Source organism: Sardina pilchardus, chromosome 8 (assembly GCF_963854185.1).
Source record: "Sardina pilchardus chromosome 8, fSarPil1.1, whole genome shotgun sequence".
NCBI lineage: Eukaryota > Metazoa > Chordata > Actinopteri > Clupeiformes > Clupeidae > Sardina > Sardina pilchardus.
The window spans coordinates 8,487,270-8,511,269 of NC_085001.1; the positions used below are offsets into that span (position 1 = coordinate 8,487,270).

A 24,000-nucleotide genomic window follows, 5' to 3' on the forward strand; every position below is an offset into this window, starting at 1 on the left:
TGTTCTGTGGGAACTGAAGATGCCACATTTAGTGAACAGACAAAAACATGGCTGAGTGGTTTTCACAATATGACTGTAAAAGGTTATTATGAGATAACGGTAAGCTTGCTGTATTAAGGTTGTGCAAATGACATTTGTGCCTGCAAGCAGCAGGTGATTGAAAAAGACTGAGGTGATGGAGATACAGTATGTGAAAACATGTCTCTACATGTCTCTCTTTTTCCCCCTTTTTTGTAGGGCAAGCTGGACGCTCTGTGGGTGCTCTTGAGAAAAGGCTACGACCGTGTGTCAGTCATGAGACCGCAACCAGGAGACAAAGTAAGACTCATATCTGACCAGATCATCGTATCTGACCAAAACAACCCTGTTTCTGTGTCAACATAAAATAACCCTGTTACCTCTCAGAGGCACAGTAGGCCATTAACCAAATTAGAAGGTGGTGACAAGTGCTCAACAGTGTAAATACCGCTTCAATCCGACACCCCCGCTGTGCTAGCATCCTGCAGGTAACTGTCCATCTGAGACCCGTGACATGAATCCTTCAGGCCTCCTCTTGGAGCCATTACATCCTACCCAACTCACCGCCTCTCTCTCTCTAGGAAAAACAAAAACAGCGCAGAGATGGAATTCCCACCTGTTGTTGTGTAGCCTACGAGTCCCTCTTCTCTGCGGCCAACATGCTCTACCACAACATGTTTCCCCCCCCTGTGCAGCCATTACTCAAGCATGTCAAACATGACACATTTTCAGCATGGATGGTGGCATGCATGCGTTTGACCTCGCGCGCAGCTGTGTGAGGTCAGACAGGCTTCGAGACCTGTCGCTCATACGGTGTGAAATGAAGCTCGTCCCCCTCCGGCCCCTAATGCCACAACTCTAATTGAATGAACACATCGTGACTCAATGTTGAGGTTTTTCCTCGAGGAAAATATGAGACGTCTGACCTTTTGGTTGGATGCTGCCGGGGCAACGGAGCGCCCTATATATCCATAGGCAACGCGGTCACAAAACATTTCCATGGAGGGGTTGCTGGCAACGCAGACGTCATCCAGACAAGTCTTTTCATGCGATTTGTTTCTGCATACATGCGGTTGTTATGTCTATGGTGTGTGCAGTGCTTTATTTTAGGGTGAAAGGGGAGCGGCAATAACAGGCAAAGAGGATAGATAGACCACAGCCTGCCCTAGAATGTCTCACTGAAGTTATCTGTGATTATTATGAAAGCCACGGGACACAGAGTGATATTTGACCAGAATCTAAACAACCAAAGGAGTCGTGAGATGCTCTGAAGCTGTCATAAAGCCGCAGCCAGGATTTCATGATGGAAATCAGCCTGGACTTGGACAGAGAACACACATGAGGCCCTCTGCACAGAGGATCCCTCCCAGCGACACAACCAGCACTTTTTAAAACACGCTCGCGCTTTAAGAGATTTCATGTAAACTAAGGCAAAGATTGTTAACATTTAATCTTATTGGAGGGAGTGGGGGGGTACAAAGGGTGTTGTCATTTATGACTCTGAAAATGCACTACAGAAATGTTAATAACTGCGCCCCTCTCTCTTTCAACTGAAAAAAGCCGGAGATTGGCTTCGCTCCACTGCTAGCCTTGCCCTGGACTAGCCTTGGCTTTTGGGTGGTGGTGAGTGGGAAGAGGCCCTTTTCGTCAAGTCGAGTTTTGAGGCCAGATAAAATGCAGCGCAAACAACGCAGATGTTTGCAATAAAGTCGATTCAGACAGAGGAGGATGCTGGGTAAGTGCGTGGTGAGTCTTGACGAGTTGGCCTGCCAGAGGCTGAGACTCGGCTGCGTCTGGAAAAGTAGTCATACAAAAAAACGCCCCCCCCCCCCTTCTCATTTTGCGTCGAGACTAGGAAGCACTAGTGTGACCCCATCCGTCTTACTTTTGGAGAGGGAGGGGGTTGTTGGTGGGGCATATTAGCAGACTGGTGTTGGACATTGTGGCGATAGCCCGAGGGTAGGAAGTAAAAGACAGAGGACTTCCTGCACTGCGGGGGTTAACACTCAGTCCATCTGACTTTGTTCCCTCACGTCCTTCCCTACTGGGGGGGTTAATTCCTGGTCTTTTTTTGTGTTGTTATTGCTCAAGGCCCATGTGGATTCCTCACAGTAAGTGCCCAGTCAGCAACTCACTCGCAGGGACCACGTCCATTGCTCTGGACGAGGGCCAGGAACAAAAACATTCAGCTGCATAACCTGACCCAGTTTCTTTGAGGTTGCTTTTTTATGCGAGTTGTGTACCAAGACAGAGCCCCCCTCCCCCCCCACCCCCACCCCCCCCGTTACAAAGACTAATTGTCTCAGCCGCAAACAAACATTTCTGTAAGTGTAGATGTGGTGACACTCAGGCGGGGAAAGGGGGGGGGGGGGGGGGGGCGACTGTGGCGTCTTCCGCGGGGGGATCAGTGGGATGCCCGGGAACATCAAAGCCATGGCGAAGTAAACTTTGTCGAGGTTTAATGAGTTTCCTGGCTCTGCCTCCTACTTAGCCCATTCGTTATACGTTCAGGGCCCGGCGACACTGCAAAGATGAGAAGACAAGAGGTGCGGGTGGGCTTTATAGTACAACAAATGCAGAGAGCACCGAAGGATACGGAGGAGACGTGGATTATGCAACAAACGCAGACAAAGCACCCTCAGCACAAAGGGATATGGAAAAGACTGGGATTACGCAACAGTCCAAGTGCAATGAGAAGAATGCGATGGTGAAGTGGAGAGTTGCAATATGGCCTGGTGGTCGGAAAATAGACGAGCATATAATGGACGACTGGCGTCGCTCCCAGGAACTCCACAAGCTAGATGCATTGCCTTCAATTCCGCTCCGAGTCTTCAGAGAGGAGGGTCCTTTTTCTAGCTTTTTGGTGTGAGACTTAAGGGTGAATTATGGAAGGTTTTTTTTAGCTTAGTTGACCTTAACTGGTCAGCTTTGGAGTCATTGGAGTGGATATTTGACTTATTCTGGGTTGAATGACGGCTGTCTCGCTTCCACGGAGCGCCTGTGAGCGGAAAAACCACACTTGCAAGTTTGTGCACCAGGTCGGTGCACTGAAGAACAGAAAGTCTCGCAGCCTCGCAATCATGCTCATGAAAAGGCAGACTGACCAAATGAGGAGTGTTGCAAAATATACACGCTAAAGCTGTAGGAGAAGCTCTGCAGATAAACCTGCAAGCATAAAACGAGAAAGAAATCGCCAAACCTGCATAGTTCCTCTTCAAGCTGAAATATCAGAGCTGGTATTTTTTTCCATAGATCAGCAGACCAACTCTGGTATGAGGTAATGCAGTGTACGTAGGAGCGAAGCCTTGTTTTCATAAAACTGTTCATTAACTAACAGGAGCCCTGCACAGCCCTCGACTGTCACTTCCCCTCGAGCATTGTGGGTAAACAAGGCTCCTCTGGTTGCAATTAAGAGCTCAAGTACACCCATGTCTTTAATAGTTTCCTTCATATAACCACAGCCCCGTGAGCCACTGAATCAGCTACAGAGAAGATGATGGGACTCTTTGCTTCAGATCTTGCCGCATTTCCCCCCAAGAGATACAGTTGCATGACCCGGAACCAATAGATATTTCACAGGAACCGACAGGTCACTGACCTGACCTTTTCTCTTGTGTGTGTGTATGTTTTTTTTTTTTTTTTCCACCAAAAAAGTTAGCCTGCAACATTTGGCCTGCAGAAGTCAGGAAGAGAATCACCATGAGCCATGGATCTCATTCTAGATTGAGAAGCATAGTAAATCAGAGATAGCTTTTTTTTGTTATGGATTCACCGATCTTTAAAATAGCATGCATGAAGTTCTTAGCAGTAAATTAATGTAATCATGTCAAACGTGTTATTGTATTCTCACCACAGTATAAATAATGTGGGTTGTGAGTTGTGTGTCTTGGAAGCAGCAAACACTAGAGAATGTGCACCATAAAAACAGCTCTCCGAACAACTGCTAAAGCAATCAGTGTGTTAATATGTTGCTGTATATAACAGGAGATATTTTTATGCGGGTTGAGAACTCACCTACATTGTTCCTCTAAGTAGTTCTTAATTGGTGGTCATCAAAGCAGCAAACATTTTGATTCTGACAAAAAAATTATCAGCTTCCTGTACTCTTGGTGACCCATCCGGCCAGGTTCCTTCGTAATGCAGATTAGGTGGCTTACATCAACTTCAAGTTGTATTCAACTGATCTCAGCACAGTTTATGCTATGATTTATCACATGTACTCACTTATACTAGTCTGGGTGTTCCCATGCTGCCTTGCGCGCAGTTTGATTCACGCCGCTAAGGCAGCCTGGCCACTACCGCCATAATTTGTGCCTCAGATAGGGGACCAATCACAGAACAGCGGGGAGAGCAAGACGATGATGAGCTATGCACAGACACATTTGATAGACATCCGTGGCGCCCAATAAACAGATCTGGGCATTTTTTCAAATACGTGAAAATGAACATTTGTTTCCCAGACCACTTCTCATTAACAAGTGGAGGTGCTACTGTACTTATACTGTATGCGCTGACAATATGCTTTTGTGTATTTCATGTTGAGTCACACTCATTGTATTCCATCATGTAAAGTGGGTTTTCATCTCTCACTCTCTCTCCAGGGTCGCTGTATGAACTTCACTCGGGTCAAGTCCAGCCCTCCGCCCCGCTACCCAGCCTACAGGAACCACTCCACGCCCATCTACACCCCACCGCGAGATGGAAGTCCACCACCGCCGCCACTCCAGACCATGCTGCCCCCTCCGTCCCACAGTCCTCCGGCCTCGCCATGCTCCACCCTCCCCCCTCTGCCCTCCACCCCTCCTCCGTGCTCAACGCCCTCCCCTCCCACCACCCCGCTTCCCATCACCCCTCCCCCTTACACCCCTCCACCAACCAGGGCCCTGCCTCCCACCACGCTCTACTTCCCCCCGCCCGTGGCCCCGCCTTCTCCTCCCGCGTCGCCAACCGGATCGCTGCCTCCGCTCCCACAAGCCCCTCCCCCCTGTAGAGCCCCGCCCCCAGACCGCCCGCCGCCGCGCCCCTCTCCGTAGGAACGGGCCGTTGTGATTGGCGGGTGCAGAGGCTCTGGCTCTGCCTCCTGGAGCTGATCCGTGGAGCGCGAGGCGTCGGCAGGACATTCCCAAACGTGCCCCCCCCGCTCAGACTACTCCAGACGTGTTCATGTGGCCACGCACTAACCTTTAAAAGGGTGGGTTTTGAACATTCTAACACAAGATTCTATTCCGCAACAATTCAACGTTCTAAAATTCTATGTAGAATTCAATGAACCCAGACACTCTTTAGAATGTTAATTTTCCAATATTCCAAACACACCGGTGTGACGGTACACTCTTAAGGGCTAATAACACATCACCTTCCACATCTCTATCGGGACAGAATAACAGAGAAATACATCCTATTCCTCCAAGGCCTCAACCACCAAAAAAACCCCACCACCATCCACACTGCAAGTCTGCTTCCTTAGGCGACTCTCTCTGCTAATGACCACACCCATTCTGCTATAGTCACATTGTAGCACCACGCCTCTGAACACATCCGCATTTCCGCACATAAACAATGAGCTCGGTCAGCTTCACCTGGTTGTCGCCATGAAGCATGTGCAATGGTCATTCAATGGTCAAAGAGATTGAGAGGATGGACAGCCGTTCACCCGCTCATCGCCATCCGCTAAAACGTTCAAAGACTTGAGGTTCTTGAGAATGAGTACTTAGAGAAGGTGTTTTGAGGTTTACTGTTTGTGGGATGCACATGTACAAATTTGCTTGTAAAAAGGTGGTTTTTGGTGAAAGCTGCAATGCACAGTGAACTTTCACTTAGGGATACACTTTTCCACTCTACACAACAGGCTGAAATTACGATTTCATGTATGTGGAGTTACTTTCTTGCACAAGTCAATTCTAAAGACCAAAAAGAAAAAAAAGAAAAAAAACTGGAAAAAACTATTGAATATTGTCCATTGTAGGTCAAAGTAGACCACACTTGTTTTGAAGAGACGTTTTTCTGGTTGTGTCTGACATTCGTCCGATTTCCAACCTGAAACTTGGGACACGCTTGTCAGAAAAGAGAAGAAAATTCATTCTTACCCATTCTTGAACTTAAACAAAACACATGGAAATGATGATATTACGATGTCAATATTAAATGACAGCTTGATGCAAATTTGGTTCAGCTTGGATAGGAACAGACTGTTGGGTAAATAAAGGCAAACAATTGGATAAATAATCAAAGGAAAGAGAGAAGGCAACATAGGGGTCTCTTCTAATATGGAGGCAGTTTGATGCAGGGATGTTGAAGGATCACTTGAAGACTATAATTCAGGTTTAAGCACATCATTTGCTCACAGACTAAATGTAACAAGTGCATGAGTAAGTGTCCGTTTTTAGCATTTGTAGAGCATTTTTTTTATACATTTTTTATAAATGTGTTTTGTATAAATATATCTTACTCTTTTTATGTCTCACCATTGTTGTTTCACATTATTTGTTTTCATTTGTGTGGTTGATTATGTTTTTCTTAACTTCTCCAGTCAATGATTGTACAATTAGTTACACCAAGCATATGCATCGCATATGAGTTTGTGTTTGAACATGCTCTGGGGTACTTGTGCCCCACAATCAAACAGATTTCACAATGTTGGCACACAATGTCTTGACATGTTTTGAGACCACGGTGTAGCAGAATCAATGTTTAAACCAATTTTGCCCCTTGGCGTGAGTCTTGAGTTCTTTTCATCCCCACTGAGTCCAGTCGTAAGCTGGGCTTGATTATCTTTTTTCCCCTCGCAATAGACCTCTAAAGTTCGCCAACAAAAAAGCCACCATCTTTGCCCAAATAAGGAGATCCGGTATCTTGAGATTTCTTCTATGGGAAAATAACATGGGGATTGTGAATTATCGCACCTGTTAAAACTCTCACGAGGACGAAGAAATGGGAAATGCAGACGTTTTGCGCTACGAAGTTTGGTCCTCCGCCTTCAAGTGGATACTGTGATCTTCGGCAGGTGAAGACGGCACACTTTGATCTTTGCTACCCCAAAGCTAACTTACATAGGCCATAGGCAGTTAGCTTCAATTAACACCCGGAACTCCTTATATGGGCAAAGATGGCAGGTTTGGATCCTATATGTAGGCGAACTCAGAGGTCTATTGACACCAGGGGGTCAGGATTTTACTGATTAGCTTCGCCAATTAGCAAGGCACTTCCTCGTCGCCATTTTCCATAAATACATCATGTCCGGTGCCGTTTTCCTCATGCTGATTGGTGGCTGTTCCACTCTCAGCTCATGCACGAGCTTAGTGTGGGCACGAGCTCTCCTTCTGTACCTTACGTCAATCGATAACCTGGCCCTTAATTGGCTAAGTAAAACGGCACCGGAAACAAGCCCCTTGAAACGCCATGTTGAAGCCTGAAAAAATCGTTCAATTTTGGCACTTTTCACTAGCCTAGCATTCTCATTGAAATGAATGGGGGCGGGCCGCGGGACTTGTTCACCTTCTCCAGTTCTTATAACACCTCCATGATTGGCACCACTGCTGTGCTCAATGATGCTGTCTTTGCCCATATAAGGAGATCCAGGTGTTAATTGAAGCTAACTACCAATGAAAAGTTGCATTGCAAGTTAGCTCTGGGGTTAGCCTGGGTGTTTCCATCCTGCCTTGCGCGGTGATTTCATTCAGGCTGCTAAGGCAGTCTGGAAACTACCACCCTAATTGTTGCCTGAGATAGGGGACCAATCACAGAACGGTGGGGAAAGCAAGACCATGATGAGCTATGCACAAACGCATTTGATAGATATCCGTGGCGCCCAATGAATGGATCTGGGCTTTTTTTTTTTTTTAAATACGAGAAAATGAACGTCTGGTTGCCAGACCACGGGTGCCTCTCAACATGCCTCCTCTATCCTCGATGCTCGATCCTCGAGGGGCGTTCCCACTGATCTATAACTAACACTGGATAGACTATCCCATTGTTTCCCCCCCATCATTCTTTATGTAGATCAGTGAGGATCGAGGCATCGAGGAGCGAGGGAGGACGAATAAACGCTGCATGAGAGGCACCCCACATCTCATTTGAGAAGTGGTGGTGCTAGCCAGGCTAGTCTGGGGTAGTAATAATCAAAGTGTGGTGTGTTAACATACTGGAGATCACAGTATCCACTCAAAGACAGAGGACGAAAGTCTTGTTGAGCAAAACATTTCCATTTCTGATTTCTTCTTGCCAGTGAGAGTTTAACAGGTGCAATAATTCAAAATCCCCATATTATTTTCCCATGGGAAAAATCTCAAGATACCGGACCTCCTTATATGGCAAAAATAGCTTTTTTTGAAGGCAAACTTCAGAGGTCTATTAGTGTAGAAATGTCTTAAGGGAAGTAAAACCACCAATACAGGGTCAGCAATGAGAAATGAGTTTCCTTTGGATTATTATGGCTATATGAATGTCCTCCTCAGAGTACCTGACCAATCAGAGTAAACTGGGTTATCCAGAATGTTCTAAGATCCTAAAAAGATGGTAGCATCTCCTCTACAGTCTGGTTCTAGAAGACAACCCTGCTCACACACACAAATACACACTCACGCACATAGTCTTTGATACCGGTTGTTTGGTGTCTTCCACCTCGGTCACAGAGGGAGATAAATCCTCTGGAACGAAGAGTAATTCAGGCCAGCAACCCCAGTCGGGCTTTACAGGCAAAGTAGGAGACACATGCATGGAAAGCTGGCTTGCTGTTCCCTGGGAGATGTCGTTAAACTGCACTGAGATGTAGACAGCCCTGCTTCCAAAGGTTACATGACGACCAGGATGGAAAAGATTTTAAATAAACGCACATTTTATTTGTGTGTGTGTTTGCATGTGTGTGTGTGTGTGTGTGTGTGTGTGTGTGTGTGTGTGTGTGTGTGTGTGTGTGTGTGCGCGGCACGCGCGCGTGCGCTTGTGAGGATACGCCATTACGAGCACAAAAACTTTGAGGTGTAATTTCTGTATGTTACACGTCTGCCAAATGAAATGTGTTTAAAACAACACAATTTGGGTTGTCTTGAATTTGAACACATTGCTGTGTTCAGACAGGGACAACACACGTTTGTGTTGTTTCCAACACATTGCTTTTGCTATTCATTACACAGTATGTGTTGAAAATAATGATAACTTGAGTTATTTTTAACACATCTCTGTGTCCAGATACACATCTCTGTTTCCAACACATTCGTTTTTTAAGAGTGTGCTTTTGCTTTGACTCTGCAGTGCTGCCTTTTCCCAAATATGGAGGGAACTGCTGAGCGAGCTCTGCTCAGCTCTATAGGTCCCAAATGTATAGCTCTGAGAGGTAACCATTCCGCACTGGGCCAAAAATATATATGAGCGTAGCCCTTTGTCCCCCTCTGCTCCAACCTCCAGACCATGCATCGCCGTCCGTCTGTCACTCTACGCCGGCTAAACCAACATCAACATTTGAGGGCTCGACACCGCGGGATTGTGGGAAGTGAAAATAGGCCACATTTCCTCAGCGACATGTTTGAACCGTCTCATTAAAGTCCTCCCATCTGTCCGTGCAGCTGCAGGCCTGGTATACTGTAGGTGCTCCGACACGCTTCCTATTGGGATGACGCCATCAGAAGCTGGGCTTCTGCGGAGGATCAGGGGCCACAGACCTCTCAGGCCTGTCACCATGCAGCAGCACCGGGTCTCTCAGCGCTCCACTCTCTCTCCTCCTCTCTGCCCGCGGTCGGGAGGGATCTCCCTCACACACCGCCACCTTGTGTGCGTATATGCACCGACATGATACAGGCTCTCAGTGCTTAGAGGGATGTGAAGTGCTTTGAGGGTAAGTGAAGCTGTTCATTTTGTCCGCCTCATATAGAGTTATTTCTCTTGAAATGTGGTATATGGTCTGGTCAGTCAGGACAGTGATCATTTCTGATCGTTTTTACCTTGTAATATACAATGTGATTGAAGTTAATCATGTACAGATGGAATTCTTGTGAGGAGGTACAAAAAAAGAGAATTCATTTGGTGAACTTTGGTGAACACATGGGACTTCAATTCCAACCAGCCTTTGAGCTTGTCAGTAATCTCATGCCTTGCATTAGGCCCCACCTTGTTCCCCAGTTCCCAGTCCAGCGCTGCAGAAATGCTCAGTGGCAGATCCAAATGACATTAGCACACTTTCCTCCCGACAAACACGTTTTTGGAAGAGAACGTTTTCACCAACCATTTAGGCTTGATTTTGCCAGTCCATTTAGTTATACTGACAAAAAAAAGAAGTCAGCGGGAAAAGGTAAAAGACTCCTCTGGCTCCAGTGTTGTGGCAACACATTTCCCTCACAGTTTCTTTCTCACAACACAGCTGCCTGACTCGGTCCTGTTTATATATTTATTTATTTGTTTATCCAGGTCTGCAAATGCAGATGCTCAAAATGACGTCTTGGCTTCTTTAACAAACTGTAGAGAGAGAGCGAGGGAGAGAGGGAGATGGAGAGAGAGAGAGAGAGAGGGAGCGTGGTAGGCTGGGTTCAACGGGGACAAGTCCAAAGGGGTGCAGAGCAGAAAGGGCGTCCTCCTGAGTGAGTTTGACGTTTCATCCGAGTATAAAGAGCAGTCCACTTCTCCAGTGTGCTGGGGGAGAGAGAATGGCCGGGCTAACAGCATCCAGATGGGCCTTGTGTTGCATTATGTCACAGGCACAATAAGAATGAGCTATCTCGGAAAATATTAGGGTCCATCCAATCCCCAGGAAATGTAGACAGGCTAGAGAAAAGTAGGAATGCCAGAACGAATTGTACATGACATAATTGAACGTTCTTTGCTTAAGAGAAGTAAGGACATCTGATCTGCCTCTGCAATCTCTCAGTGCAATTAACCTAACACAGGGTATGAGGTGGTATCTGGTTCATTTCACTGGATACCTCAGATTTCTGGACGCAATGTGAAAAGCAGTCCCGCAGAGATGATTTTTCTGCCTGATGGAATTATTTGAGCTAGACACACAATCCACAGTTCGGCTCTCTCTCTCTTTCCCTCTCTCTCTCTCTCTCTCACACACACACACTCACACACACACACACACACACACACACACACATCCAGTCAGCTTGCACAGGCCAGTGGGGGAAGGCGGAGGTTGTTATACTGTCTGCATAGTTGAGCCATACTGTCCATGTCCAGATGGTCAGTCTCCTGGGGTTCGTATCAACAGTGTGGATTCGCTCATCAGCCCACCACTATTCAAGAACCAGGAGACGCCACGCCAGTCAACTCATGAAATCAGATAACTGAAGCGGGTGGGGGTGGGTGGAGGAGTCTCTGCCTAAACTTCACTAAACCTCTGAATGTTCCATTTCAAGCGAGCCCCAGAAATAGGAAACACAGCTGTGGGGGTGACCCCACGTCAGCGCACTTCCTCCAAAAGAGCGGCAAACATGAGAAATGTTTTAGCTGGCAGGAGGTTGCGCTCCACCGACCGTCTGGACTCTCCCCGCGTGTCAGGAGCGCCGCGGAGAGCCGTTGTCAGGTAGCCGAGGCCTCGTCAATCTTCTCCGCACCTTCGCCCGCCGCGTCCGCTTTCGCCTTTCCTCTGGGCGAGCTCGCTTTCTGCAGACCATGCCTGCAGCCTGTTGCTGCAGCAACAGGAGCCAAGAGCTCCACACCCACCCCCCAATCCCCCCTCACCACCACCCCCCCCCCCCCCGCCCCCGCCATCGCCACTCCCCCACTCAGCAGAGACCCACTGGACTTGATTTACCAAACTGCCTGCATGCATGTTTCGGTTTGACCCAATTTGCTGACATAAAGGGGGGGAAAGAAAACAGACGTCACCGTCTTTTGAGCGAACGAGCTCGTAGAGCGAAATCTCTCTTCTGGTGACACAAAAGGCATTAACCAAGACGTCTCCTCTGCGTGCGTGCGTGCGCATGCATACCTCAGCGGTGCAGTCAGGCAGAAAAATAAAGTCTGCGCGACACTCAAAGCCAAAGTGCTGTCGGGAAAAACAATGGCTGTACAATTCCCAGAGGACCTATTCCCCCCCACCCCACCATAGGCCTGCAATCACATCTATGTGGATACGAGCACTGAGCTGCGTTTGCTCACAGTGGACTGTGAATATCACCGATGCAGCTCAGCGGTGGACGGGCCCTAACTGACCGAGTCACCTTGCAGGACGTGGAAAAAGCGCTCAGCAACCAGGAGAGCAGGATTGCTGTGGGCCGCACGCAGTCCCCTCTGTTTCTGACCTACTTTCCTCTCCGGCCAATAAAATAATCGACACATCAGTGGCAGCACAGCCAGCTATTCAAAACGCACAGCACTGCCAGAAACAGATGAAAAATGCTGGAGTTATAGAGAAAAAAGAGAGAGAGAGAGAGAAAGAGAGTGAGAGAGAGAGGTGGGGAGAGGGAGAGAGAGGTGGGGAGAGAGAGGCGGGGAGAGGGGGAGAGAGGGTGAGAGGGTAGGTGGGATATTTTTCCACTATCCAACACAGTTTGGTCATCCTCACACCCACACGATAGAGATGCCAACAAATCTCATTTGCTGTGTTATTCATGAGCACCACAAGCGATTTGGTTCCTGATTTGGCTCCCCGAGTCAGGGAAAATATTTTTTTGGTGAATACCTTTGGTGGGGCAGAAGAACATCTTTCCATGTCAAGTGGTCCTGTGCTGGAGAAGTGCACCAAACCTCAGAGACTTTTCAGCCCCTGGCACACTAAACAGGGCTAAACTGCGATGAGTCAATAACCCGATCCCTGCTTGTATTTTCTGACATCTTAAGGGAGAAGTTGTTTTCAGGGGGTACATCAGAGAGCAGCTTGTGTTTATTGCCTTCCAGTGGACTCCTCGATCTTAAGGATTGGAAGCCAGCAATCCCTCGGGGGGGCAAAACACAAGACTCCAAGCGCTACGAGGGCCACTGGGGAGCTGTGAGGAAACAAACAGAGATGAGACGCACGCATGCCACCGCAGACTCAGAGAGAGAAAGGTCATCGCATTCGGTTTGACTGCGCCAAACGTGGAGACAGGACCATAAACTTTATGGTGCAACATTAACCAGATAGTGATACCAAAGCAAACGCACAAAGGAAAGACACTTGAAGGGATGAGGCATCCACTCCTCTGCCGAGCTTTAGAAGCGAACACCCCTTACTTACACAGAAGTAATAATAATAATAAAAAAAACCATCATAAAGCCTTTGTCAACAAACAACACTATTGTTTATTTAGCGGCTTCTAGTTCATGGCATTTTGATTATTTCTCCAAGTCTTGAGCTGAAAAACTGATCTCACTTTTTCTAAAATAAAAGAGTTACTGTGAGGCAATCTCCAAAACGCAATAAAAGTCAACCATCCTCCACTGAGAGACCAGATTCTGTTGAAAACACCCAGCGAGGGCACGGAACCAAGGGCTGGCCCCAGTTCTCATTTTCCTCTCTTCCAGTGCAGAGAGCATACACCTCCAGCTGCCTATGAAAATAGCTCTTTATTACACAGATGCTATGACAACCTAGCGGTGTCCTGCTCACGCCAGGCCAAGTGCTAGGAAAAAGCCAGTCCAGTCCACCCATTCATCTCTGACATTTGGATCCATTTTTTTATCAGTTTCATTGGATCAGGGGAGCTTGAGCAAACATTCATTTTATAGCTGATAAGAGTTACCCGCCATGGGAGGGAAAGAAGATACTCTGTTGCCTTGTTTTGGTCTTCTCTCTTTGGTTAACTCTTAGAGTCTAACTGTTAGTTTTACCGCCTCACATTTTTCACCTTGGATTGGAGAGAATATCTCCACTTATTAAGAGCTCTCTTTAATCATCTGTCAAATGTTCCACAGGAACACCCACAAAAGATCCTTAAGGTTTCCTTAAGGAATGAAGATCCAGGCTTAAAAAGAGAGACTAGGGTTTCTGCAGATATTCTGATGCAAGATGTTTGCAAGAGAGCAAAGCATGTCTTCCCAATTTAAAATGACCCTGACGATTACTAATTTCCCAATTATATTCACTTGTGTCTCCTGGCAGAAATGTCCCACAATTAAGTGAAATCATCAGGAGAGTGTCTTATTGGCCAGCCTACTGAGGAGGTGTGGGCTCAACAAATGAGGCTAATCAATGGCCCTACATGCTGTTTTTGGCTGCTTAGGCCTATAACCTACATAGCTCACAGAGCAGAATGTTCCTTTATTTTATTCACAAGGGACCTTTTCTGTGACACCAAAGCACTGATGACCGGCCGATAACAGCATCAATGTGGTCGCGCTGGGCCACTGTCAACACGGCCTGGAGACGGATCTTTCTCCTGCCTGTGTTTTCTGTCTGGAAGGGAGCGCATCTCCACCGTTTGATCTGGTCTCCAGTGCACATGTTATAGGCTCTCTTTTGTCTGAGGGGGATGTAAATCTTCTGCGCCGCTAACGCCTCTGGACATCAAAAACAGCAGACGTCGTCCGCGGGGTGCTATGACCGCACCGCGCAGACATCTTGGTCAGATGTTCAAAGCGCCGCTCGTCTGCGAGGAATGCTTGGGGCCCGGCTGCGGCGTGGCGTCGGCCTTGTGTAGCCTCTCGACGTCCGCGCTGCGGGCCACGGTCGCTCTGTGCCAGTGCTGCGCGGACGTGCAGGAGGCCGCGGTGGTCGTCACCAGAGGCACCGCGCAGCTCCTCTCCGCCCTGCTGCTGCTGAACCGATGGATGTGGTGCGTGCTGTCTGTCGCCGAAGCGCCCAGGCAAAGCAGCACGGAACAAATGAACTCAATACCCCTAAGTCTGACTAACCAGACCACCGTGACTAAGACACGGGAAAGACACGGTCATCCATCTTTGCTCCAGTTGCAAGGAGTTATAAGGAGACTGAGAGAGCGCGCACTGGGAGCGCTTCCAGTGTTTGGTCAGTGCTGTCTGTCAATGTGGGCGGCCATTTTGGCTCTCGGCGGATGCATAAAGCCAGTACTTGTTTTCCTGTGGATACTGAGCAGCTATGCCAGGACAATCATCCTCTCCATTCGGGCTCTACACGGTTCCAAGGAGTCTGAGACATGGCATTGAACTGATGGGAGGTCCACAACACTCCTAGAAGGCTGTGAGACGTATTAAATGTTAACATATTAATACTCTTTTCCATATTAAACAAGTTCTATTTTAAAGTATGATTATGCCTTTAACACATTTGTGTAGACTTTTTTAAAACGCATGTCTTGACCCATGATTCGGTTGAAGTCTGATTCAACTTCAATTTTATAATGACCCTGTAAATCAAATTAGACCTAGTGTATTTTTTTTTAAAGAAATGTTCAATATTCTAATAAAGATGTCTGCCATTCTTTTAATTTGTGTTCATATATTTTTTTTATCTTCACAGAGTTTAGTAATTCCTATCAAAATCACATTTCTTTAAATACTACTACTACTACTACTACTACTAAAAAATATATTTTAAAAAATCAGCTCTGATAATGAAACGTTAAATTAGTTAAATTACCTGTGTTAAATGCACAGGTAGAACTTTTTACTTTCTGAAACTGGACTTTTATACTTCTGGTTATCAATAGGTCCACTAAATAAACCTTGTAGCTTGTTTTACATGAGGTGGTTCAGAAAGGAATGAGTTCCTATAAAGCTAACAAAATGTTTTGAGACACGCTCTCGAGTATAACTTTTTTATTGCATCATTTGTGATCATAAATAGGTCCTCATCCCCAACCATGACATGGTGGCTGTTGCTGTAAAGGGCTCACATAATTACAGACATATCCACTAAAAATCTATCACATCTGAAAGACACTCATAGCCAGTAATTAATCTCTACTTCCATCTTAAAGGGACACTTCACCGATTAGCATTAAGCTTTGTATCTTTAGAAAACCAGTCATGTTTTTGAATGGTTGTGCATCAATCCCTCAGTTTGCCTTGAGATGAAACCCATGAATAGGACTTCCTGCTTTCAATGATGTAAAATGATGATTTTTACATCATTGAAAGCAGGAAGTCCAACATTGAAATCCGTATTCAATCTCAAGGCAGACTGAGGGAATGATGCATGACCATTCAAAAACATGACTGGTTTTCTAAAGATACAAAGCCTAATGCCAATCGATGAAGCGTCCCTTTCATTGCCATTCCTCACTCTTGACCAGTAAAGTGAAGAGCAACATTTAGACTAACGCAATCAGTGCAGCTACATTTGAGAGAAGACTACATAATAAAAAGCATTTTCAAGTGACTTGTCCAAGAAAAACTGCTTACAAGTTGAGTTAAAAATGAAAAAAGGAGGAATGAGTTGTTATGGAAATCAGGGATCATGCATGTGTCAGATTGCTGCCTGTTGTAAAATAATCCGTTTTACACACTACACTGTATACTTTGCAACCTAATGTAGACCTGACTATTCCCAAGTTTGAGCCCCTTCAAGATCAACCCTGCCTATAATACAATACCTTTGGTTAAGTAACATACTGGGATGTACATTGCTCCTTTTTTTTTGGTTTGTCTCTTACTGACCTGTTTCTTAACGCATTGGTTTTGAGGGGGGATAAGTACGCACCATTCACATTGGCATCCCAAGATCATTTCAGAGCACACAAGCAATTAATTATAAACATGTTTCAAAATTAAAAATAAAGAAAATCAAAATATTTTTGTAGTAAAATGAAGAAACAAGACTCCAAAGAAACAAAGGAATACAAAGCAATGGTCCCATGGTAAGACGATGTAAATGAGTGGCACGGTATGGGTAAACTTGTGTGTGGGCCAAACTATGTCTGTAACAAACTTCATTAGATGTGGTTCTTCACTTGCTGTTGGCGGTTCTACTGTAAACATGAGACCCCGCCCACGATGACCAGGGTTGCTCCAGTAACAAGGCATACACAAGACAAAGCACGCAACACCACAAACTACTGTAGAAATAAACACAAAAATCAATAAATAATGATTTAACGAAAGAAAATTGTAACGAAAGAGCTATCCAACTATGCAAACCAAGCAATAACAATCAACCCCGATTTTTCAAACTAACTTCTTCAGGCCCTAATCATGAAAGAACCCCCCCCCCCCCCCTGATTTTCACAGCCAAGCACATGATGCACGCAAATGGGTACTAGGTTCTTCTGATACTGTAACAGAAAAAAGGATCAGGCACCAGAGATACGAAAAGCAGCAAATAAAGACCATACTCCTCTGAACCAACAAGGTTGTCTATCCGCTAATCAGAAATGTCTGACTTGTCTCTCAGATTCCTAGCCTCCGTCACCAAGCCAAAAACCTCTCTCTCTTTCTCTCTCGATCGGTGACCCAGTTTCATGTTGGCGAGAGTCGCTCTCACAAATTTTCTCCGCAGACCACGGCCCTCATCACTGTAGTGGAGTCTCAAGTGTTTGCACTTCATGTATAGATCTATAGACTGCACAGATTCTATTTTAACATATAATCCCCCCATCAACACCCTTCAATAGTCACAAGCCTGCATTAGCCTCTTCTGTACTACTTGAAAGTAATAAAATAAAAATGACAGCATGTACTCTGAAGGCAGGATTGTTTTATACAAGGTCACTGGCGGATCTATCGCCTCACACTCCAAAGAAATTAACACACATTTAGAGTTGCAAAAAAATGTCCTTCTTATGTGGGAAAAATTCCCCATCACTCTCTGGAATGCATTCAGACGACACACATACAAATAGACACGTTAGGATTGTGGGTAATATCCATTTTTGGATAATAACTGAGCGTCGAGCTGCCTGATCTGGTCTTGTTTACAGAACTGCTACACTTAAAATCACCATAAAAGATGGCGAGTGCATCTTCACCACCTCATGTTTACATTCTAGAATTAGATTAGTAACAGCAACCATCAGAGTACGCATACCTTTTACGTTATTGCCACTTAGCAACAGAGAATAATACACCCCCCCCCCCCCCCTTACTGTCCTGCAACAATTACATCTATTCATTTGTGAAAATATCCCCCTAGTAACATCTAAACACCCAACCCCCTCTGCTCAAGAGAGAAACGCCAAGAGTTCTGGCTGAACTCTGCCTGCGACATTAGTGACTGTATCTAATGTGGACTCAGTCTGTAACCACAGAGCGTTCCGCAGGAAATGACATCTGGATAAAGCGGACCCCGGGGGCAGAGTTTAAAAAGTCACAAGTCCAGTTAGCCCAGGACGAGAGCGGCGGCATGCCAACCAAGTGCGTACCCATACCCTGCCACCACTGACATTTCAAAAAAAAAAAAAAAAATGACTTACAAAAAAAATAAAACATAATTGACAAAAACAGTCATGTACAACAATCTAAGGGAGGAAAAAACAGCTTTGTATAGGTCCTTGAATATGAAAGTAATAATTTCATTTAAAAAGACCTGTCGGACTAAACAACACATAGAAAATGCTTATATGTGTTGACTTGATTTCCCCATCACTCTTAATGTCAGCTGAGTGTGAGATCTGTTCCTGCACTGGTGTGTGTGTGTGTGTGTGTGTGTTTTTGTATGTGTGTATGTGTGTGTGTCCTTGAGGTGAACGGTCACACTCTGGGGCACTGTGGAGAAGGAGGGGGCTTCTTCACTCTACGGTTACAGATTTGGCCAGGTTCCTTGGGCAGTCCACCTGGACAAAGAGAGAGAGGGAGACAAAAGGTGAAAAACATGTCTGCAGTTCCAGTGCTGATCCTCCTTTGGGGATGCTTTAGAGATCCAACGCACATACTCAAGTTAAAAAATGATCTGAACCACACCATTTCTCAGTCTCAATATAAATATTCCATCTATCCCGTGTGCAAGCTTTCAATAATTGTTTAATAGTGGGCGGATGGTGTCTCTTTCGCTGATAGTTTCCACAACCTTCTGACACGCAGCGGCAGTCTGAGGACTACAGTATGTGGACAGGATGGGAGTGCCTTTGGCCGCTCTGCTCTTCTAGAGTGCTTTGGCTGATGAAACGCATGTCGGCTGCGGAGACTCTGAGAGCGCGCCATATGCTCAGCGTTATGGAGAAGATAAAGAGGCCCTGTTCAGGCCTACAGCAACACACCGACGGCTTCAGCCATTTCCGTTATCAGGGACTCGGTGCATATTTTCAATGTGGCGTGGGACTATGTATCAAGAAGGCCAATGATTAGTTGTTCGGGCCAGAGTATTAAACTGTGGTTAAGTTTGATAAGACTTGAATATGTAAGACCAGCTCAAACGTCGGTCAAAAGACTAAATGACACAAGACGGAAAATGTTAGACCAGTGGTTCTCAAACTTTTCACAATGAGTACCACCTCAGAGAACAATTGGCTCTCCAAGTACCACCATTATAGCCAGCTTTAGAATACGGCAGCGTAGGCCAATTTAAATATATTTTACATTGTGCATACTGTTTTGCATTGTTTTTGGAGTACCACAACAGGGAGTCCGCGTAACATCAGCGATACCAGTACCACAGTTTGAGAACCACTGGTTTAGACAATATGTACCGTAATAGCTTCTACTGAAACTTCTCCGTGTCAGACGCTGCTTATGGAGAACCAACAGAATAGCTTTAGACTGGTGAGTGCATTATTGCTAATGCACAAGCAGCTTTCACAATCACTTATTCATCAGCCGCAGGTCTAATCATCACTGAGGAGCACTTACGTCATCTGAAAGGTGCTCATTTATAGCAGGCTTGGAGCCCTTGAGTCCTAAAGAATCTGTGACTGTTTACGATAACCCAGGGAAGTATTACACTGCTTTGTGAAGGAAACGGCCAACATATGGTCAATATAACTTTCAATGGCTTAATTGCTGTCTATAAAAATGCAGACATGTTGCAATCATCAGAGGCCTCATCAGTTTTAATTAATCAAAATCATATTGAGAACATGCAGTCTGTTACCCACACGCAGCCAAGCTAATCTCTAGAGCTTCACCTCCTTGACTATAAAAATAAGCTTTTTTTGTTGTCTGCATTGAGCACAATCCTCTTCTTTTATAATCAAATATATGATCTAATCAAAGTAGCTTGGGCCCCACGTGAAATACTGTAAGTGTATGACACTCACTTAAAACAGGTGGAGGCTAGCGGATGCTAACCAACTAAAGTTAATTCGTCAAAACTTAGCCAAAGTAAGGCTTGTCTATGCTAAACAAATTAAACTCAAATGCTAGCTAAAGCTTCCCACCAAACTCACCTCATATAAATATTAAGGCGCCTAGCTACTTTCAACCAGCTGAAGCTAGCTTAATAACTAAAGTTTAGTGTCTTATCCAGGTAACTTCAGGAGCAACCACTGGTCTCAGACCAAACTTTTGTCACTTTTGTTTTTCAATCCAATTTTCAATCTTAGAGAGATGGATAAACCAGTATCCTCGCCTTACACTTGGGTGGAAAACCCCAGCTTTAGAAAGTAATGCTCCTCCAACCATTCCCTAAACGAGCAGCCAGGTGGATCAGTTGACTTTTAGTAAAATCATCTCTGCTAAGTACACAGAACAGATAAAACCAATACATGGTAGGAATTCCACTTTCTGAAGCCAAGAGTTTTTCGACTTCTAACGCTTTAGTGCTCACGAGTGTGTGTGTGAGTGTGTGTGAGTGTGTGTGAGTGTGTGTGAGTGTGCGTGCGTGCGTGCGTGCGTGCGTGCGTGCGTGCGGACGTACGTCGTATCCTCTGAGCACGGCCAGGTGGAAGGACAGCAGCTGCAGGGGGATGACGCTGAGGATGCCCTGCAGGCAGTCCACGCAGTGCGGCACCTTGATGGTGCGGCTCGAGTTCTTGATGGTCTCGTAGTCGTCCTTGTCACAGATGACGATAGGCCGGCCCTGAGCAGGACAAAAAGAACACACACAATACACACATCAGTGTGGATAAAAGACAACGGAGCACAGGGAATGGAGGAGAGGAGAGGAGAGGAGAGGAGAGGAGAGGCGAGGAGAGCGAATGAAGGAGAGGAGAAGAGAGGAGAGGAGAGGAGAGGGAATGGAGGAGAGGAGAGGAGAGGAGAGGAGAGAGGAGAGAGAGAAGAGAGGAGAGGAGAGGAGAGAGAGAGAGAGAGAGAGAGAGAGAGAGAGAGAGAGAGGAGAGGAGAGGAGAGGAGAGATAGAGAGAGAGAGAGGAGAGGAGAGGAGAGGAGAGAGGGCAGGAGAGGAGAAGAGAGGAGAGGAGAAGAGAGGAGAGGAGAAGAGAGGAGAGGAGAGGAGAGGAGAGGGAATGGAGGAGAGGCGAGGAGAGGGAATGGAGGAGAGGAGAGGAGAGGAGAGGAGAGGAGAGGAGAGGAGAGGAGAGGAGAGAGAGAGAGAGAGAGAGAGAGAGTGTAAGGTTGAAGAGAAGAGAAGAGAAGAGAAGAGAGGAGAGGAGAGGAGAGGAGAGAGAGAGAGAGAGCAAGAGAGAATGTAATTATTGTTATTATTATTATTATTATTATTGCTATTATTATTATTATTATTATTACTTGTAATGCTTTGGCAATATTGTAACCTGAACAGTCATGCCAATAAAGCACAATGAATTTGAATTTGAATTTGAGAGAGAGAGAGAAAGAGAGAGAGAGAGAGAGAGTGTAAGGTTGAAGAGAAGAGAAGAGAAGAGAAGAGAAGAGAAGAGAGGAGAGGAGAGGAGAGGAGAGGAGAGAGAGAGAGAGAGCAAGAGAGAGAGAGAGAAAGAGAGAGTAAGGTTTGTCTATGTGGCAGAGTGGAGAAATGGACACCAGTTTGGATTCGAACTGTTGCTCAGATGCCTGAAGTATGACAGAGGTGCATAGCTTTTTCACATTTCATTGGTGTGTAAAAGAAACATAGTGCAGAAATGCATAGTGCCATTACAAACACAATGTGGCCTTCCCAGCATGCCATGCCAGGATTGGCTTGGCATTCATACGGGAGAGAGGGGGGGTGAGAAAAAACAAATGAGAGAGAGAGAGGGAGAGAGAAAGAGAGGGAGAGAGTAAGAGAGAGAGAGAGAGAGGAGGAAGAAAAAGAGGATAGAAATCTTGGAGTACACAAGCCAAGCTTGCTTTGGCATTAACGCGAGAATGTGTATGTGAGAGAGAGAGAATGAACGACAGAAAGAAAGAGAGAGAGACAGAGAGAGGCAAGAAGAGAGAGAGTGGTGGAAGCTTCTAGAAGATGTCCTGCGGCCCTCACCTGTCGCGCCACCACCTGCTGCAGGGCGTTCTGGCACTTGTTGTACGTGTGGTCCCTCATGATGATCATGATGACGGGCATCAGCTTGTCCACCAGCGCCAGCGGGCCGTGCTTCAGCTCGCCAGCCAGGATGCCCTCAGAGTGCATGTACGTGATCTCCTTGATTTTCTGCACATAAACAAACAAACAAACAAACAAACATGCATTTAAATACTTCGATTTTTATTCAAAGGGAAGGTACACAAGGCAAGGTCATTCCAGGGCATTCCACACTGTATTTAGGGCAGCAGATAAAAGGGGTGTAATCTTTCAGTCCTGTATGTCAGTGTTTTTTTTTTTTTTTTTTTTAAGTATATTTTTTGGTCTTTTTGCCTTTATTAGTATAGGACAGTGAAGAGGTAGACAAGAAACAAGTGGGAGGGAGAGATGGGGTGGGGTCGGGATATGACTGCAGGCCGGATTCGAACCTGGGTCCCCGTGGGCACTCAGACCCGTAAATGGTACGGACGCTATAGCCTGCTGCGCCACAGCGCCCCCTGTATGTCAGTGTGCGTGTGCGTGTGCGAGTTCACCATGTTGCAAACCAGTGGATAGCGAATGAGAGTTTGGGTGCCATAAGAGTCATTATTTCTGATCCGAGAGCAGAGGTTGTTGTTGCCGTTCGCTGCAATTACGTGGCATACTTCAAGCAGCAACGTTTTTTTTGTGTACTGACATATTTTAGATTTTTTGGAACGAATCTGGCTTGAAAATGACTGAATCCTTTTGCACGCTCACTTGTAAGCCGGAGGAGCTTTGGAGCCCACTGAGACGAGGAGCAGTGATGGAGCTGCTTATTGGTGCTGCCATCTGACTCCTGCAGCTATGCGTCTCCATCACTGCTCTCCTCTCCCCTCCCCTCCTCTCCTCTCTCCCCCTCCTCTCCTCTCCCCACCTGCCCTCCCCACCTCTCCCCACCCCTTCCCTTCCCTCCCCACCTCTCCTCTCTGCCCCTCCCCTCCCCATCACACCTCTCCTCTCCACCTCTCCTCCCCTCTCCTCTCCTCCCCACCCCACCTCTCCTCTCCCCACCCCTCCCCTCCTCTCCTTTCCTCCCCTCCTCTCCCCACCTCTCCCCCTCTCCTCTTCCCTCTCCACCTCTCCTCTCCTCTCCCCCCTCCTCTCCTCCCCACCTCTCCGCTCCAGCCCTGTGCTGCGTGACTCCCTTCATCACTACAGGCTGGCAGTCGGGGCGACAGGCAGCCAAGGGCCTGGATCCGTTTGCATGAGTGCGGGGGTATGGTTGCAATCAGGGCGCCAGTATAGCTGCGGCGCACTAATTTACTGCCGTGATCAAAAACACCTCGGCTGGCTGTGCATTCCAGCCTGCGAGGCTCAAGGCTTTAGTGGAGCGCTTTGCGTGATGGAAAGCTGCTCCCACCACCCCAACCCACCACCAGCTCCCCTCCCTAACAGCTTTAGGGAAAATGGGGGCAATTATGCATTACTCTCCAGAGTGGTACTGAGCTGCATGAAGCCAAATGGAGACACTCAGCTTTACCATTAGTGTCAGGTGGTGTGTGTGTGTGCGTATGAGAGAGTTTGTGTGTGTGTGTGTGTGTGTGTGTGTGTGTGTGTGGGTGAGAGTGAGCGAGAGAAATGGCGCACAGGGAGAGAGGAATGGAATGGATATAAATGAAAAAAAAAAAAAACCGAAAAAATGGGACAGTTCTGACATGTGAAAGGGAGACGGTGTGAAAACAAAGATGCAATGAGGGAAAAAAAGTCTTAACATTGAAGAAAAGCGAGCGAGCGAGCGAGTGTGTGGAGGGGAGGGGGGAGGGGAGACTAATGGCGCAACAGAGAGGAGAGGAAGGCTAGTGCAAGGAAAGATGGACGGGGGGGGG

The 24,000-nt window shown here is 46.5% G+C and overlaps 2 protein-coding genes across 2 annotated transcripts in view; one reads left to right on the forward strand and one right to left on the reverse strand.

Annotated features, from left to right (window-relative positions):
* Nucleotides 1-6,724, forward strand: part of antxr1a (ANTXR cell adhesion molecule 1a) — a 35,593-nt gene extending 28,869 nt beyond the window's left edge. Inside the window, exons 17-18 of the mRNA XM_062542593.1 lie at nucleotides 238-318; nucleotides 4,620-6,724. Of these exons, the coding sequence (XP_062398577.1) occupies nucleotides 238-318; nucleotides 4,620-5,051 (513 nt within the window). The 3' untranslated portion in view covers nucleotides 5,052-6,724. The remainder of the gene's footprint in view (nucleotides 1-237; nucleotides 319-4,619) is intronic.
* Nucleotides 6,725-15,648: 8,924 nt separating this feature from the next.
* Nucleotides 15,649-24,000, reverse strand: part of LOC134088587 (glutamine--fructose-6-phosphate aminotransferase [isomerizing] 1) — a 38,282-nt gene continuing 29,930 nt past the window's right edge. Inside the window, exons 17-19 of the mRNA XM_062542625.1 lie at nucleotides 22,115-22,282; nucleotides 20,633-20,794; nucleotides 15,649-18,614 (exon numbers count right to left, since the gene is read on the reverse strand). Coding sequence (XP_062398609.1) covers nucleotides 18,570-18,614; nucleotides 20,633-20,794; nucleotides 22,115-22,282 — 375 coding nt within the window. The 3' untranslated portion in view covers nucleotides 15,649-18,569. The remainder of the gene's footprint in view (nucleotides 18,615-20,632; nucleotides 20,795-22,114; nucleotides 22,283-24,000) is intronic.